Source organism: Schistocerca serialis, chromosome 5 (genome assembly GCF_023864345.2).
Source record: "Schistocerca serialis cubense isolate TAMUIC-IGC-003099 chromosome 5, iqSchSeri2.2, whole genome shotgun sequence".
NCBI lineage: Eukaryota > Metazoa > Arthropoda > Insecta > Orthoptera > Acrididae > Schistocerca > Schistocerca serialis.
In genome coordinates this window covers 36,836,641-36,854,632 of record NC_064642.1, presented here as the reverse complement: position 1 = coordinate 36,854,632, position 17,992 = coordinate 36,836,641, and the positions used below count along the sequence as shown (strand labels likewise).

Below are 17,992 nucleotides of genomic sequence, written 5' to 3'. Positions count from 1 at the left end.
ACACAAACAGATTATAATACCTAATCCAAGATATGGTTCATGTGATTTATATAAAACCCATCACATATACAATCCCAATATACACAACCATTAAATAATATTGAATATATAACCCAAGGATGTAATTTCTGGGTCATTATCCAATTACAATTGCCCTGTTGGAATTACATTGTTGAAAGTTAGTACAAAAAATGTTCGTTGTGATATATTTAAGGATCCATAAAAATTAAATGACAATAACATAATATTAGCACTTTCTTTACACAGACATATTTGTATTCTCACTGATTCTACATCATTTTGCACCCAGAAACATTTACAGTGAAGAAGCTCCTCATGCTTGCATGATTATAAAAATTAACAAAAAATACTCATTACTTTGTACATTAGCAACTATATATAAATTGTACATTCAAATCTCTGCTACATAACCAGCAAAAATGCATTCTGGCAGGTAGGAATGATTTCAGTCATACATTTAACCTGCTATAGGCAAAATGTTGAATACTTCATTTTAGAAGCATGTGTTATTTAGACGAAGCAAACAGTCTTTCAAAGACTATGAAAAAAAATTAATATACTGAAATGATAGATTACTATAAAGAGGGAATTAGAAATTAAAGCAACAGAGCTGGAATGTTACCTTATTAAATTAGGTAATTAAACATTTTAGCAAGCTAAAGCACAAGCATTGTTGTTACAAATTTAATTAAAGCAGTTTGAAGGAGGATGTAATAGTCCCAGTTGCTGAGAAGCAGATGACGAAGCAGCATGTAAGAAAGCAGTTGAATACAGCCGCAAAGAAGAGCCACAGTAGCATTAATATTAGAAATGTGTTACAACCTTCCTGTGACATCCTTGTAGGCCTCTTCTTAGGCTTCAGCCTCAGCTCCAAGGACTCTTCTTCAAAGGATGTTCCTGCTGGAGTAGGCTGCCTCTTTTGAAAACCAATGCTGAACTCTTCTTCAACATTTTCAATGGAGTATGACATTTTGCGAGAATCATCTTTCTTGCGTAAGGAAATCTGAAAACTTTCTTCAATGTCTTCTCTCCCCCTATGTGGTTTTGTTAGTATCACTGTTTCCTCTTCTTCTGCTTCCTGAACTGTATAACTTGGCTTGCGCTTCAAATCAAAACTGACACCTTCAGCTTCAGGAGACTCTAAAACTTCTATAATTTCAGGTGACTTCTGATCTTCTATCTCTTTGATAATTCGAATAGTTTGCTCACCAGCTTCTTCTGCATAGGTAGGACGTCGTTGTTTCTTTAACCTGACTTTACTAGTCATTGAGATATCCTCTTCTTCATAAGTATGTAGCTGAATCTTGAATTCTTGTTCTATTTCTTCTTTTGTTTTAGTGATTCTAGGCTGAATTGTAACTGTTTCAACATCAGTAACTTCAGTTACTTCAGGCAATGATGGTTGTCTTGGCCGCATTGGTTTTATAGTGATTTCTTCCTCACCTAACTCCTCTATTGACAACTTCCTCTGTGGAGCCTTCTTCTTAACAGTGAATTCTGCCACGCTGTCCTCAGGTGTCTTTGGTGCCAACTTCTTAATTGTTATTTCTTCTGTTACTTCCTCATCATGTGGTTCTGCAGCTTTCTTTTCCACTACCTTCTTTATGGTGAGTTTCTCACTCACTTCTTCTACAGAAGGTTTCCTTGGTTTCTTCTTCTTTATTGTTACTTCTTCACTTACATCATCCTTGGGTTTTTCTGGTTCCTTCCTTTTAATTGTCACTTCCTCAGAAACCTCTTCCACTTTCACCTCTTTAGGCTTCTTTTTCTTTATAACTACCTCTTCTGTGACTTCCCCTTCTTCTTTTGGCTCCACCGGTACCATCTTCTTTAGAGTGACTTCCTCACTCACTTCTTCTACAGAAGGTTTCCTTGGTTTCTTCTTCTTTATTGTTACTTCTTCACTTACATCATCCTTGGGTTTTTCTGGTTCCTTCCTTTTAATTGTCACTTCCTCAGAAACCTCTTCCACTTTCACCTCTTTAGGCTTCTTTTTCTTTATAACTACCTCTTCTGTGACTTCCCCTTCTTCTTTTGGCTCCACCGGTACCATCTTCTTTAGAGTGACTTCCTCACTCACTTCTTCTACAGAAGGTTTCCTTGGTTTCTTCTTCTTTATTGTTACTTCTTCACTTACATCATCCTTGGGTTTTTCTGGTTCCTTCCTTTTAATTGTCACTTCCTCAGAAACCTCTTCCACTTTCACCTCCTTAGGCTTCTTTTTCTTTATAACTACCTCTTCTGTGACTTCCTCTTCTTGTTTTGGCTCCACTGGTACCACCTTCTTTAGAGTGACTTCTTCAGAAACTTCTTCTACAGAAGGTTTCCTTGGTTTCTTCTTCTTTATTGTTATTTCTTCACTTACATCATCCTTGGGTTTCTCTGGTTCCTTCTTTTCAATTTTCACTTCCTCAGTCACCTCTTCTACTTTCACCTCCTTAGGCTTCTTTTTCTTTATAACTACCTCTTCTGTGACTTCCTCTTCTTGTTTTGGCTCCACTGGTACCACCTTCTTTAGAGTGACTTCTTCAGCAACTTCTTCTACAGAAGGTTTCCTTGGTTTCTTCTTCTTTATTGTTATTTCTTCACTTACATCATCCTTGGGTTTCTCTGGTTCCTTCTTTCTAATTTTCACTTCCTCAGTAATCTCTTCTACTTTCACCTCTTTAGGCTTCTTTTTCTTTACCACTACCTGTTCCGTGACTTCCTCTTCCTCCTGTGGCTCCACTGGTACCACCTTCTTAAGAGTGACTTCCTCAGTCACTTCTTCTACAGAAGGTTTCCTTGGTTTCTTCTTCTTTATTGTTATTTCTTCACTTACCTCTTCCTTGGGTTTCTCTGGTTCCTTCTTTTCAATTTTCACTTCCTCAGTAACTTCTTCCACTTTCACCTCCTTAGGCTTCTTTTTCTTTATCACTACCTCTTCTGTGACTTCCTCTTCTTGTTTTGGCTCCACTGGTACCACCTTCTTTAGAGTGACTTCTTCAGCAACTTCTTCTACAGAAGGTTTCCTTGGTTTCTTCTTCTTTATTGTTATTTCTTCATGTACATCATCCTTGGGTTTCTCTGGTTCCTTCTTTTTAATTTTCACTTCCTCAGTCACCTCTTCTACTTTCACCTCCTTGGGCTTCTTTTTCTTTATCACTACCTGTTCTGTGACTTCCTCTTCCTCCTTTGGCTCCATTGGTACCACCTTCTTGAGAGTGACTTCCTCAGTCACTTCTTCTACAGAAGGTTTCCTTGGTTTCTTCTTCTTTATTGTTATTTCTTCACTTACCTCTTCCTTGGGTTTCTCTGGTTCCTTCTTTTCAATTTTCACTTCCTCAGTAACTTCTTCTATTTTGACCTCCTTAGGTTTCTTTTTCTTTACAACTACTTCCTCTGTGACTTCCTCCTCCTCTTTTGGCTCCACTGGTACCACCTTCTTTAGAGTGACTTCTTCAGCAACTTCTTCTACAGAAGGTTTCCTTGGTTTCTTCTTCTTTATTGTTATTTCTTCACTTACCTCATCCTTGGGTTTCTCTGGTTCCCTCTTTTCAATTGTCACTTTCTCAGGAACCTCTTCTACTTTCACCTCTTTAGGCTTCTTTTTCTTTACAACTACCTCCTCTGTGACTTCCTCCTCCTCTTTTGGCTCCACTGGTATCACCTTCTTTAGCGTGACTTCTTCTCTCACTTCTTCTACAGAAGGTTTCCTTGGTTTCTTCTTCTTTATTGTTATTTCTTCACTTACCTCTTCCTTGGGTTTCTCTGGTTCCTTCTTTTCAATTATCACTTCCTCAGGAACCTCTTCTGCTTTCACCTCTTTAGGCTTCTTTTCCTTTACAATTACCTCCTCTGTGACTTCCTCCTCTTTTGGCTCCACTGGTACCTCCTTTAGAGTGACTTCCTCTCTCACTTCTTCTACAGAAGGTTTCTTTGGTTTCTTCTTCTTTATTGCCACTTCTTTAATTTCTTCAACCTCAGGTTTCTCTGGCTCCTCTTTCTCGACTATTACCTTCTCAATATCCTCCCTTTCTGGTTCTTTGGGTTTTATCTTCATCACGAATTCTTCTTCTGGTACTTCTTTGGTTTCTTTTGGTTTCTCATCCAGTATTGGTTCATCCTGCTGAGGTGCTTCTTTGGATTCATCTTTCGGAACATCTTCCACACGCTTAGGTGGTTTTGTTTTCTTTACCTTTGTTTTCTTTATTGTCCTCTCTGGTGATTCAGGTTTTACATGTTCAGTAGGTAATATCTCTTCTTCTTCATAAGGTTTCTCTTTGTCATCAAGTTTAAGGCTGTGCTTCTTAGCAATTTCAGAATCTTCTTCTGGTTTCTCTTTTACAAAAGGTTTCAAGGTAATACTATCTGGCTCCTCTGGTTCAGGCTCTCCCACCTTCTTTTTCAGTTTGATATCCTTCTCCTCTTCAGGGTAAGGTTTCTTAGGAGGCTGTTTTTCTAATGGTATTTTTACTGTCTCTGGTTCAGGTTTTGCAGAGTCTTTTTTGGGCTTTTTAACTTTTTGCTTTTCAGGAGTCCTTCTCTCTTTCTTTTCTGGCTCTTCTTTTACATACTTTTCCAGATCTATGTCAGTTCCTTCTATGTCACTAGGTTCAAAGGGAGCTAAAGTAATTTCCTTCTCTTTTGGTGTGCTCTTTGTATCCTTTTCATCAGTCTCATCCTTCTTAGGCTTCTTCATTTCAGTTATCTCTTCCACTAGTGGCTTCTCAGGAACTTTCTTAAGCTTTATTTCTTCTTGTTCTGGTTCTTTTGTTTCTGGGATTTTTCCTTTTCCCACAACCAGCTTTGGTTCTTCTGGTTTCTCAGTATCTGCAGACTTTGGGAGTCTTTCCCATGTACTCTTCTCATCTTCCACAGGAATATCAGTACTGTCTTTCTGATCAACATCAAAAGACTCTAATTCTTCTGTGTCTGGTTTTTCTCTGCCGGGCAACTTTACTTTCTTCACTTTTCTCTTGAGGACTTTCAGAGCTTCTTGTGTATTTCTTGATAGTATCCCCTTGTCACACCTTGCATTTATTATTGTTATAAGAGGGGTATTTTCCTTTGGAGGGTAGTCTATTATCTTTATGTTGCTCTTCAATAATACTTTTGGGACTTCTACAGCCTTAATCTCCCTCTTTTGAACACTTGCTTTCCTCAGCTTCACCTGCGTGAAAAGAGGAACTTCCTCTTTTGGCATCACATCAGTTATCTTCAGTTTGGTAGGTTTAACTTCTTTCCTTTCGAGTTTCAACACTTCTACTTTTTCAGGAAGATGTTTCTTTTCCTTTGGTTTTTTAGGCACAGGCTTCTCTTCCTGTGGGATTTCCACCACTTTTTCTTCTTCTTCTGGCACTTTCTCTTCTGGAATCTTTGAAACTGGCTTGACCTTCTTCTTCTTAGTAATTAATTTCTTAACTGGTGTCTCAACAATACTTACAGAGTCTTCAGTTCCCTCAACAGCTTCTGCTTTCTCTTTTTCAACATCCAATGGACTAACATCACCTGTACTTACTGTATCTACTACTTCAGTGACCTCAATTCCTTCATGCACATCCTTTACTTCCTCAGGTTTTAGAGTGTCAGGCTTTTCCTGAGTCAGCACTTCAGTTGTCATTTCTTCAGTCACACTTTCATCAGCGTACTTTGGCTTCTCAGGAGCTCTTTTCTTCTTCAAGACTTTTCTTGTTGTTGGTTGCTTCTTGACATCTTCATCAGCAAAAGACACCAATGGCTTCTCAGTGACTGCATACTCTTGTGAAATTTCTTCTGCATGTTCAGGTGTTGGTTTCTCTTCTTCAGGAATAGCCTCAACGTTTTCTGGTGCATGAATTTCAACTTCCCTCCTTGGTAATGTAGGAGCTTCTTTAACTTCAGATATTGAAACATCTGCCTTCTTATGATCACTAATTTCCACAAGTTTAGCTTGCACTGTTGTGATTTTCTCCTCAGGCAGTGCCTCTTCTAAGATTCCAGGTTGTGAATGTTCCACTAAAAGAAGCTGTCTTTCCACTGGTATTATTGGGCTTACCTGTTCCATCCTAGGCAGAGCTGGTACAGTAATGTCACCTGTAAATAGTGCAGTTTGCATATCAGTAATTTGCACACTTTCACTTTCAGAAACTGTTACTGTAGGTTGTTCTTGTGATACTGTGAAGTTAGCAAGTTCTTCCTCCTTTGTGTTTTTGATTACTTCTGTAATTATAAGTGCCTCCTGTCGTTTCTGGACGACTTTCGGCACCTGTGTCAAATACTGTGTTTCTTGAGGTGGCTCTGTGGTAACAACCTGTTCCGTGGTAACTTCTTGTATTTGTAATGTATCCTGTGTTGAAAGTTTTCTTTGAGCTGATTCAGGTTTTGGCACTTTCTGTACCCTTGTATCAACAGCCACTGTCTGAGTTGGTTGTATCTCTGTCACAAACACAGATTCTGTTGTGGGTAGCAGTGCTGTAACTGCTTCTTTGTCCTGTGTCACTGTATGCCTCAATTCTGATGGTATTTCTAAAGATGTTATTTCATTTACAGTTACAGAGTCAGACAATGGAATGTTTCTGATAGCATGTTCAGTGTCAGGTACTGCAGGTGACATGAAAATATCTTCCTTGTGTTGCAGTTCAGGAAGTGTTACAGAAAGTGTTTCCTGTGGTAAGATGGTTGTCTGGGCTGTTTCAGTTAATTGTTTCTCATGTTCAAAGTCTGTATGTGTTTCAAATGTGCCAGTTTCAGTTACAGTTAAAGGTCCTTGTTGTAGAAATGATGGTGTGGCATGCAATACTTCAGGTATACCGGATACAAGGGGTTCCTCTGTTTCATGTGTAGGAATTTCCAATATAGCCACAGATTTTTGGCTCATTACCTTAAGTGTCGCTTCTTCCTTTAAAACCTGAGGTGACTCAGGCAAATGTGCAGGAACTACCTCAACATAAGGTTCCTGTATAGATACAGTATCTTTTTCTCCTATACTTACTAAAGCCTCCTGCGGTAATGGTTTCTTATCTGCTACTCGTTGTTCAGTTAACTCTAAGGACATGGTATCACTCACAGAAACAGAATCATTAAGTGCCATAGTTACTTGTGATTTACCTGTCTCGTATGATGGAGTAACAATGTCAGTCACTTTCCCCACAACAGATGATTCGACATTTGCAAAATGTAGATGTGAGTCTTCTGGTTGGCCTTTCTGATCTTCTGCTAATCTTGATTCCTCAGGTGCAGGAAAATTGTCTTTAACTGTTTCTTCCTGCAATGACTTTTCAACCTCCTCTGGAACCAATTTCTTCTTCTTGACAATTCGTTTCACTTTCTTTTCTTTTGTTGCTTCCACTTGTTCCACATCTTCAGCCTCCTTGACTGTTTCAGGAATTTCCTCTGCCTCTTGCTCCTCTGGCTTCTCCAGTACTGGTAATGATTCTTCTCCTTTACTCTCATCTGAAGGTTTCTCTTCTTCACTTGGAGCTGCCTTCTTCTTTCTGATTATGTGTTTCACCTTTTTCTCTTTAACTTCCATTTCTTCAGTAGTAACATGTTCCTTCTCATCCACAGGTACCTCTTTCACCACAACCTCCAGCTTTTCCACCTCTTCTTTCTTTTCTTCTTGAACCTCTTCTTCTGGTTTCACTTCTTTCTCTGTCTTCACCTTCTGTACCTTCACTTTCTTTCTGACAACCTTTTGTTCTGGCACGTCATCCGCAGCCACTTTGTCAGGCTTCTCTTCCTCAGAAACCTTTGGTTGCTCATCTACTGCAGTTAAAGGTTCACTCACTGATTCAGGAACTGTCACTGCACTAGGCTGGTCTTCTTTGGGGGAAACTATTTCCTGTGTCTCAGCCTCAGGAACATCTGGTGAAGGCTTCTCCGCTTGTTCCTGTGGTGCCTCCGGTTTCCGAACCTTTTTCAATATTTTCTTCTTCCTTTTTCCCTCTGGCAGTTGGTCCTTTTCTACTTCTTGTTCTGGCACTTCATCTGCCACCACTTTGTCGGGCTTCTCTTCCTCAGAAACCTTTGGTTGTTCGTCTACTGCTGTTAAAGGCTCACTCACTGATTCAGGAACTGTCACTGCACTAGGCTGGTCTTCTTTGGGGGAAACTATTTCCTGTGTCTCAGCCTCAGGAACATCTGATACAGACTTCTCTGCTTCTTCCTGTGGTGCCACTGGTTTCCGAACCTTCTTCACTATTTTCTTCTTCCTTTTTCCCTCTGGCAGTTGGCCCTTCTCTACCTCTTCCTCCTCTGTGGGTCTGTCTACTCCTTTGGGTTTCCCTTCCTCTTTCTCTGGCTGCTCTGATGTATCTTCTGGTTTCTCTTTTCTGAATGGTTTGAGAGTAATCCCCTCGGGTTCATCTGGGGTGGGTTCACCCATTTTCTTCCTTAGCATGATCTCCTTGTCATCTTCTGGCTGCGGTTTCTTAGGAATTCCCTTCTCCAGTGGAATCTGAATGGTCTCTGGCTCTGGTTTTGGTTTCTTTGCCTTAGGTCTCTTTTTCACCTCAGGTTTGGAAGCCCCTTCATCTGATTTCTCTGGGCTCTCCCTCTCATATTGCTCTAAGTCTGTATCATGCTTTTCTATGTCCTTCCCCTCAAAAGGAGCCAATGGTTCTTTCTCAGATTCCTTAGGCTTCTTTATCTTTTGTTCATCCCCATCTTTTTTCGATGGCTTGATCTTCTGCTCCGCTTCACCAGGTGTTGGTTTCTCAGGAATCTTTTTCAACTTGATGTCCTCTGGGACAGGAGTTTCCTGCTCTGGAACTTTTCCTTTCCCAATATCAAGCTTCTGTGTTTCTTGTTGCTCAGGTGCAGGTTTCTTTGGCAAGCTCTGCCATGTCGGCTGATCTACTTTCTCTGTAGGTTCTGGTTTTTCTGTGTCATCTGCAGCGAACTTCTCAGGTTCCTCCAACTCAGTTGCTTCCTTATCCTTGATTCGTACCTTTTTTACTTTCCTCTTTTGCACTTTCAGAGCTTCCTGGTAGTTCCGTGACAGAATACCTTTGTCAAAGTACACATCAAGAATTGTTATGACTGGCTTCTGTTCAGCTGGTGGATAGTCAATGAACTTAATGTTACTCTTAAGCAAGACTTTCGGAATTGTCACACCCTTTATTTCTCGTTTCTTGACAGGTGTCACTTTCTTTAATTTTATCTGTGCAAATAGGGGAATGTCTTCTTTGACATCAATCACCTTCAGCTGAGTAGCTTTAATTTCTTTCCTCTCAATTTTCATCATTTGTAGTCCAGTGACTTTCTTCTTCTTGACAGGTTTGTCTTCTGTTGGTTTTCTAGGAGCTACATCCTCTTCTGCCTTGTCTTCTGTTGGTTTCTCCTCTTCCTTCGGAATGCCTTTCTTTGATTTGGACACAATTCTCTTTACCCTCCTTCCCTTAGAGTCCACAGGTACTGTTGTAGTATCCTCTTCTACATCAGGCTTTTCTTCAGGCACTTCTTCTTCAGATTTTTCTAAGGATGGCATAATAGTTTCCTCTTTCTCCACATCAATTGGCTTTACATCTTCTTCTGGAACAGTTTTCTTTTTCTTTTTGACAATTCGTTTAACTTTTTTGTGTTCAGTTTCATCAACAGTTTCAGGAACCACATCTTTAGCTACTGGCACACTGTCAGTTTTCTCTTCTGTATCTGCCTTTCCTTCAGCAGGTTTCTCTGGTAATGGCAAGGTATCTTCAATCATTTCTTCCTCTACAGGTTTTTCTGACTCTTCTGGTACCACCTTCTTTTTCCTGACTATGCGCTTAACCTTCTTTTCTTTTGTTGCTTCAACTTGTTCCACATCTTCAGCCTCCTTGACTGTTTCTGGAATTTCCTCTGCCTTTTGCTCCTCTGGCTTCTCCAGTACTGGTAATGATTCTTCTCCTTTACTCTCATCTGAAGGTTTCTCTTCTTCACTTGGAGTTGTCTTCTTCTTTCTGATTATGTGTTTCACCTTTTTCTCTTTAACTTCCATTTCTTCAGTAGTAACATGTTCCTTCTCATCCTCAGGTACCTCTTTCACCACAACCTCCAGCTTTTCCACCTCTTCTTTCTTTTCTTCTTGAACCTCTTCTTCTGGTTTCACTTCTTTCTCTGGCTTCACCTTCTGTACCTTCACTTTCTTTCTGACAACCTTTTGTTCTGGCACGTCATCTGCAGCCACTTTGTCAGGCTTCTCTTCTTCAGAAACCTTTGGTTGTTCGTCTACTGCTGTTAAAGGCTCACTCACTGATTCAGGAACTGTCACTGCATTAGGATGGTCTTCTTTGGGGGAAACTATTTCCTGTGTCTCAGCCTCAGGAACGTCTGATACAGGCTTCTCTGATTCTTCCTGTGGTGCCTCTGGTTTCCGAACCTTCTTCACTATTTTCTTCTTCCTTTTTCCGTCTGGCAGTTGATCCTTCTCTACCTCTTCCTCCTCTGTGAGTCTGTCTACTCCTTTGGGCTTCCCTTCCTCTTTCTCTGGCTGATCTGATTTATCTTCTGGTTTCTCTTTTCTGAATGGTTTGAGAGTAATTGCCTCGGGTACATCTGGGGTGGGTTCACCCATTTTCTTCCTTAGCTTTATCTCCTTGTCATCTTCTGGCTGCGGTTTCTTAGGAATTCCCTTCTCCAGTGGAATCTGAATGGTCTCTGGCTCTGGTTTTGGTTTCTTTGCCTTAGGTCTCTTTTTCACCTCAGGTTTGGAAGTCTCTTCATCTGATTTCTCTGGGCTCTCCCTCTCATATTTCTCTAAGTCTGTATCATGCTTTTCTATGTCCTTCCCCTCAAAAGGAGCCAATGGTTCTTTCTCAGATTCCTTAGGCTTCTTCATCTGTGGTTCATCCCCATCTTTTTTCGATGGCTTGATCTTCTGCTCCTCTTCACCAGGTGTTGGTTTTTCAGGAATCTTTTTCAACTTGATGTCCTCTGGGACAGGAGTTTCCTGCTCTGGAACTTTTCCTTTCCCAATATCAAGCTTATGTGTTTCTTGTTGTTCAGGTGTAGGTTTCTTTGGCAAGCTCTGCCATGCTGGCTGATCAACTTTCTCTGTAGGTTCTGGTTTTTCTGTGTCATCTGCAGGGAACTTCTCAGGTTCCTCCAACTCAGTTGCTTCCTTATCCTTGATTCGTACCTTTTTTACTTTCCTCTTTTGCACTTTCAGAGCTTCCTGGTAGTTCCGTGACAGAATACCCTTGTCAAAGTGCACCTCAAGAATTGTTATGACTGGCTTCTGTTCAGCTGGTGGATAATCAATGAACTTAATGTTACTCTTAAGCAAGACTTTCGGAATTGTCACACCCTTTATTTCTCGTTTCTTGACAGGTGTCACTTTCTTTAATTTTATCTGTGCAAATAGGGGAATGTCTTCTTTGACATCAATCACCTTCAGCTGAGTAGCTTTAATTTCTTTCTTCTCAATTTTCATCATTTGTAGTCCAGTGACTTTCTTCTTCTTGACAGGTTTGTCATCCGTTGGTTTTCTAGGAGCTACATCCTCTTCTACCTTGCCTTCTGTTGGTTTCTCCTCTTCCTTCGGAATGCCTTTCTTTGTTTTGGACACAATTCGCTTTACCCTCCTTCCCTTAGAGTCCTCAGGTACTGTTGTAGTATCCTCTTCAACATCAGGCTTTTCTTCGGGCAGTTCTTCCTCAGATTTTTCCAAGGATGGCATAATAGTTTCCTCTTTCTCCACACCAACTGGCTTTTCATCTTCTTCTGGAACAGTTTTCTTTTTCTTTTTCACTATTCGTTTCACTTTTTTGTGTTCAGTTTCACCAACAGTTTCAGGAACCTCATCTTTAGCTACCGGCACACTGTCAGTTTTCTCTTCTGTATCTGCCTTTCCTTCAGCAGGTTTCTCTGGTAATGGCAAGGTATCTTCAATCATTTCTTCCTCTACAGGTTTTTCTGACTCTTCTGGTACCACCTTCTTTTTCCTGACTATGCGCTTAACCTTCTTTTCTTTTGTTGCTTCAACTTGTTCCACATCTTCAGCCTCCTTGACTGTTTCTGGAATTTCCTCTGCCTTTTGCTCCTCTGGCTTCTCCAGTACTGGTAATGATTCTTCTCCTTTACTCTCATCTGAAGGTTTCTCTTCTTCACTTGGAGTTGTCTTCTTCTTTCTGATTATGTGTTTCACCTTTTTCTCTTTAACTTCCATTTCTTCAGTAGTAACATGTTCCTTCTCATCCTCAGGTACCTCTTTCACCACAACCTCCAGCTTTCCCACCTCTTCTTTCTTTTCTTCTTGAACCTCTTCTTCTGGTTTCACTTCTTTCTCTGGCTTCACCTTCTGTACCTTCACTTTCTTTCTGACAACCTTTTGTTCTGGCACGTCATCTGCAGCCACTTTGTCAGGCTTCTCTTCTTCAGAAACCTTTGGTTGTTCGTCTATTGCAGTTAAAGGCTCACTTACTGATTCAGGAACTGTCACTGCACTAGGCTGCTCTTCTTTGGGGGAAACTATTTCCTGTGTCTCAGCCTCGGGAACATCTGGTGAAGTCTTCTCTGCTTGTTCCTGTGGTGCCTCCGGTTTCCGAACCTTTTTCACTATTTTCTTCTTCCTTTTTCCCTCTGGCAGTTGGTCCTTTTCTACGTCTTGTTCTGGCATTTCATCTGCAGCCAATTTGCCAGGCTTCTCTTCCTCAGAAACCTTTGGTTGTTCGTCTACTGCTGTCAAAGGCTCACTCACTGATTCAGGAACTGTCACTGCACTAGGCTGGTCTTCTTTGGGGGAAACTATTTCCTGTGTCTCAGCCTCAGGAACATCTGATACAGGCTTCTCTGCTTCTTCCTGTGGTGCCTCTGGTTTCCGAACCTTCTTCACTATTTTCTTCTTCCTTTTTCCCTCTGGCAGTTGGTCCTTCTCTACCTCTTCCTCCTCTGTGAGTCTGTCTACTCCTTTGGGCTTCCCTTCCTCTTTCTCTGGCTGCTCTGATGTATCTTCTGGTTTCTCTTTTCTGAATGGTTTGAGAGTAATTGCCTCGGGTTCATCTGGGGTGGGTTCACCCATTTTCTTCCTTAGCTTGATCTCCTTGTCATCTTCTGGCTGCGGTTTCTTAGGAATTCCCTTCTCCAGTGGAATCTGAATGGTCTCTGGCTCTGGTTTTGGTTTCTTTGCCTTAGGTCTCTTTTTCACCTCAGGTTTGGAAGTCTCTTCATCTGATTTCTCTGGGCTCTTCCTCTCATATTGCTCTAAGTCTGTATCATGCTTTTCTATGTCCTTCCCCTCAAAAGGAGCCAAGGGTTCTTTCTCAGATTCCTTAGGCTTCTTCATCTTTTGTTCATCCCCATTTTTTTTCGATGGCTTGATCTTCTGCTCCTCTTCACCAGGTGTTGGTTTTTCAGGAATCTTTTTCAACTTGATGTCCTCTGGGACAGGAGTTTCCTGCTCTGGGACTTTTCCTTTCCCAATATCAAGCTTCTTTGTTTCTTGTTGTTCAGGTGTAGGTTTCTTTGGCAAGCTCTGCCATGTCGGCTGATCAACTTTCTCTGTAGGTTCTGGTTTTTCTGTGTCATCTGCAGGGAACTTCTCAGGTTCCTCCAACTCAGTTGCTTCCTTATCCTTGATGCGTACTTTTTTTACTTTTCTCTTCTGGACTTTCAGTGCTTCCTGATAGTTCCGTGACAGAATACCTTTGTCAAAGTGCACCTCAAGAATTGTTATGATTGGTTTCTGTTCAGCTGGTGGATAATCGATAAATTTAATGTTACTCTTAAGCAAGACTTTCGGAATTGTCACACCCTTTATTTCTCGTTTCTTGACAGGTGTCACTTTCTTTAATTTTATCTGTGCAAATAGGGGAATGTCTTCTTTGACATCAATCACCTTCAGCTGAGTAGCTTTAATTTCTTTCCTCTCAATTTTCATCATTTGTAGTCCAGTGACTTTCTTCTTCTTGACAGATTTGTCTTCTGTTGGTTTTCTAGGAGCTACATCCTCTTCTGCCTCATCTTCTGTTGGTTTCTCCTCTTCCTTCGGAATGCCTTTCTTTGTTTTGGATACAATTCTCTTTACCCTCCTTCCCTTAGAGTCCTCTGGTACTGTTGCAGTATCCTCTTCAACATCAGGCTTTTCTTCGGGCAGTTCTTCCTCAGATTTTTCCAAGGATGGCATAATAGTTTCTTCTTCCTGCACACCACTTGGCTTTTCTTCTTCTGGAACAGTTTTCTTTTTCTTTTTGACTATTCGTTTCACTTTTTTGTGTTCAGTTTCATCAACAGTTTCAGGAACCACATCTTTAGCTACTGGCACACTGTCAGTTTTCTCTTCTGTATCTGCCTTTCCTTCAGCAGGTTTCTCTGGTAATGGCAAGGTATCTTCAATCATTTCTCCCCCTACAGGTTTTTCTGCCTCTTCTGGTACCACCTTCTTTTTCCTGACTATGCGCTTAACCTTCTTTTCTTTTGTTGCTTCCACTTGTTCCACATCTTCAGCCTCCTTGACTGTTTCAGGAATTTCCTCTGCCTTTTGCTCCTCCGGCTTCTCCAGTACTGGCAATGGTTCTTCTTGTTTACTCTCATCTGAAGGTTTCTCCTTCTCAAGCACCATAGTCTTTTTCTTCCTGATAATGCGTTTCTTTTTTGTCTGGTCAGTCAATTCTTCCTCCTCGCCTTCAGAAATTTCTGACTTCTCCTCATCTTTGGGCTTTTCTGTCAGTGACACAGTTTCCTGCTTTGTACCTTCCACTGAAGGTTTCTCCTCTTCAGTTGGTGTAATCTTTTTCCTTCTGAGTATGCGTTTCACTTTCTTCTCTTTTGATGTTTCTTCTGTCTCTTCCTCCTCAGCTTTTTCAACTGTTATGACCCCTTCAGGAGTTTCATATAGCTCCTCATCTTCTGGTTTATCACATGGTGCTACAGGTTCCTCAGAAAGTTTCTTCTCTTCAGCTGGCTTAGTTTTTTTCTTCCTGATAATGTGTTTCAGTTTGATGTCTTCAGTAATTCCTTCCTTCTCCCCCTCACCAATCTCTGGCTTCTCCTCCTCTTTAGGCTTTTGAAACAATGTCACAGTTTCCTCCTCTGCACCTTCTGTTGATGGTTTCTCCTCTTCATTTGGTGTAGCCTTCTTTCTTCTCACTATACGTTTCACTTTCTTCTCATCAGTTGTTTCTTCCATCTCTCTGTCCTCAGCTTTCTCAACCATTATGGTGCTCTCCAAGATTTCATTTTCTTTCTCTTCTTCTGGCTTCTCATGTAGTGGTGCAGTTTCCTCTTTTATATCCTCTCCTAATGGTTTCTCCCCTTCTACCAGAGTAATCTTCTTCCTCTTGATAATACGTTTCATTTTCTTCTCTTTTCTTGTGTCTTCCATCGCTCCTTCAACAACCTTCTCAACCTCCCTGTCATCCTCAGGATGCTTATCTGCCTTTTCCTCCTCAAGTTCTTCCAATATTGGCACAGTTTCTTCCCTTGTGTCGTCTTCCATTGCAGGTTTACTGTCCTCAATTGGGAACGTCGTCTTCTTTCTAATCATGGGTTTCACCATCTTTTCCTTAACTTCAATTTCATCAGTAGTGCCCTGTTCCTTGTCATGGTCTGGTAAGCTTTTCAGCTCTATAACTGGTGTCTCAAGTTTGTGGACTGTGTCTACATCCCCGGTGTCTTCATCAGCAGATTCTCTGTCCGCACTCTTTATAGTGTACTCACCTTGAAGGAACTCAGTTGTAGTTTCAATTACTTTTACCTCAGGCATATGGTCGGTCACTTGTGTGGCAGTGATGTGACGTGTCTGAGAGGCTGATGTATTGTCGTCCAGGCTCTCTGAAATTTCAATGATTTTGTGATGTGAAATTGCAAGAGATTGTTGTACATATGGACTGCGGTTCTCTGGTTTGACCTCTAAGGAGGTAAAATCTATATGATTCAATTTTTAATGTCTAATATTTGGTGACACCATCTGTGTCAGTGCATTTGTGCAGTGTGTACATTTTATTATGTCGATTTCATACTGTGTGTTTGAAGTGTTTCTGAATTAGGTTCAGATGCTGTGCATGGTGTCAACATTTGTTACAAGCAATAAATCACTAGACTTTGTTGCCCTGCTGCTCTGAACAATCTCATTTGCTGTTTTGCAGCATTTAAAATGATTTGAATTGTCATAGGCACTTACCACACAATACAGTACTTACCGGAAGTAATTCTGCAGCGAGAGATGAATTATTGCTCATTTACGCATGTCTCCCTTACATGATTATTTATCTAATAAAATAATTATGACTCATTGTGAACTGAAATACTTTCAGAGTTCTTTACAGTGTTTGCTTAAAAATTATAATCAGAATTATCTGTAATATTTTTATTTGATTCCAGTAAGAATATTTAATAAAACTGTTTTACTGTTATTCTTCTGTTACAGGATGAATAAGCTACATATTTATTTTTACAATGAAGAAAGTTTATAATTTAATTACACATCAACACTGAGCCTACTGGTGACAGATCACTAGCTCATAAGTACAGTGATGGAAAGGAGAACTTGCGATGGACTTGGAAAAGACTGTCTGGCATTTTCATGAAGGAATTTACTTATTTTTGTGACTACGTGTAGGGGGAACACACATAGGACATCTTACTGGACTTACGAGAACTGAAAACCATTACTACATACTATATAATCGAAATGTAATGTGATCTGATGAAGAGATGTTATCAAAGAGCAAGTAATTTTGAAACTCTTGGATACAAACTATTCTAAAATAAATTTATCATTAATCTGGATGGAATGAGATGGCTTGAACTTGCACTTTCATGCAATAATATAGTATTTCTGTACAGATCGTTTTTTTCCTTAGTTCTTTATTAGTCTTACTGTTTTATTTCACTTTCTCTTTCCATTATCTGAATTTGATATGTACTGAAATTTATCTATTTGCTACATTCATGGTCATAATATAAGGGATCTGTGGTTTTCATGACATAACATGAGGAACAAGTATAATGTGCAGACTCGAAAGGGTGCCTGGTATCATATCAACTTGTGACACAGTGATACAGATATGAGGAGCACTGTTGAACAGATCATCCATCATAAATGTCACTTACAATGTGTAGTGTCCCTCCATCAGTTATGTATGGTACATTAATCAATGTGATGCCAAAAAACAGCATGAGATGATGCACAATGGCTTCCTACACCATAGATCAGACCACCCAGTTATGTCTGTTGTGCTGCATTTCACTGATGGTCAGACACACTATGAGGATTAGTGCCGCTGCATAGAGATGTGTCAGGGTTGCAGACCTTTATTCTAGAGAGCCCCATACCTTACATGTTGAAACCGATTCAAATCTGGACAGTGAGATGAACACCCTACATATAAGATATGTGCTCAGACTGCATGTACTTATCCGACACATCAGCCATTACCATTCACCAGATGAAACATAGCTTCATATGCGACAGAGAAAAGGCACAGCAATCGCAATACTGCAAGGCAACACCCAGTGAGATACATGTTCTTAGTACTGTGCTATCCCAGATGAGAACACTATGCCACCTTCTTCCGAACACATTACAAGCCGGTCATTATATTTCAAGGCACGGATATGGCATACAGTGATACTGACTATGAGGTGTCATGATAGAAACATGTGTGCCAATAAATGTTTCCTCAAGGACAGATGAACAGAATGTGAGAATCATTCTTTAACAACTCATCTTTGCATAGGATACTACCCAGTGATTGATGGGTAAGGCACCACATTTCTTCTTTGTGTGTGGGAAATGCATTTAGCATGCTGCTGAGTACACAGGCAAGCTCTCCAAGCAGACACGATCTTGTGGAACACGTATAATCTAGAGATGGATCAAACTCTCGCACCTGGACATCTGTTGTGCTTGCTGGACATCTTTGGGCATTTAAGGAAATGTCAGGCTGAGATTTGTTAGAAGAATGCCAAGGGAATGTAATATACCCACGAAAGAAGTGGTTTACAGAACACTTGTTTGAATGATTCTTGAGTATTGCTCACCATCCTGGGACCTTTACAGGCTGGATTAATGGAAGAGATAGAGAAGATCCAA

The 17,992-nt window shown here is 40.5% G+C and overlaps 1 protein-coding gene across 1 annotated transcript in view; it reads right to left on the bottom strand.

Annotated features, from left to right (window-relative positions):
* The window catches only part of LOC126481730 (titin), a 534,189-nt gene that overhangs the window by 125,421 nt on the left and 390,776 nt on the right, over positions 1–17,992 (bottom strand). Inside the window, exon 95 of the mRNA XM_050105683.1 lies at positions 844–15,729. Coding sequence (XP_049961640.1) covers positions 844–15,729 — 14,886 coding nt within the window. The remainder of the gene's footprint in view (positions 1–843; positions 15,730–17,992) is intronic.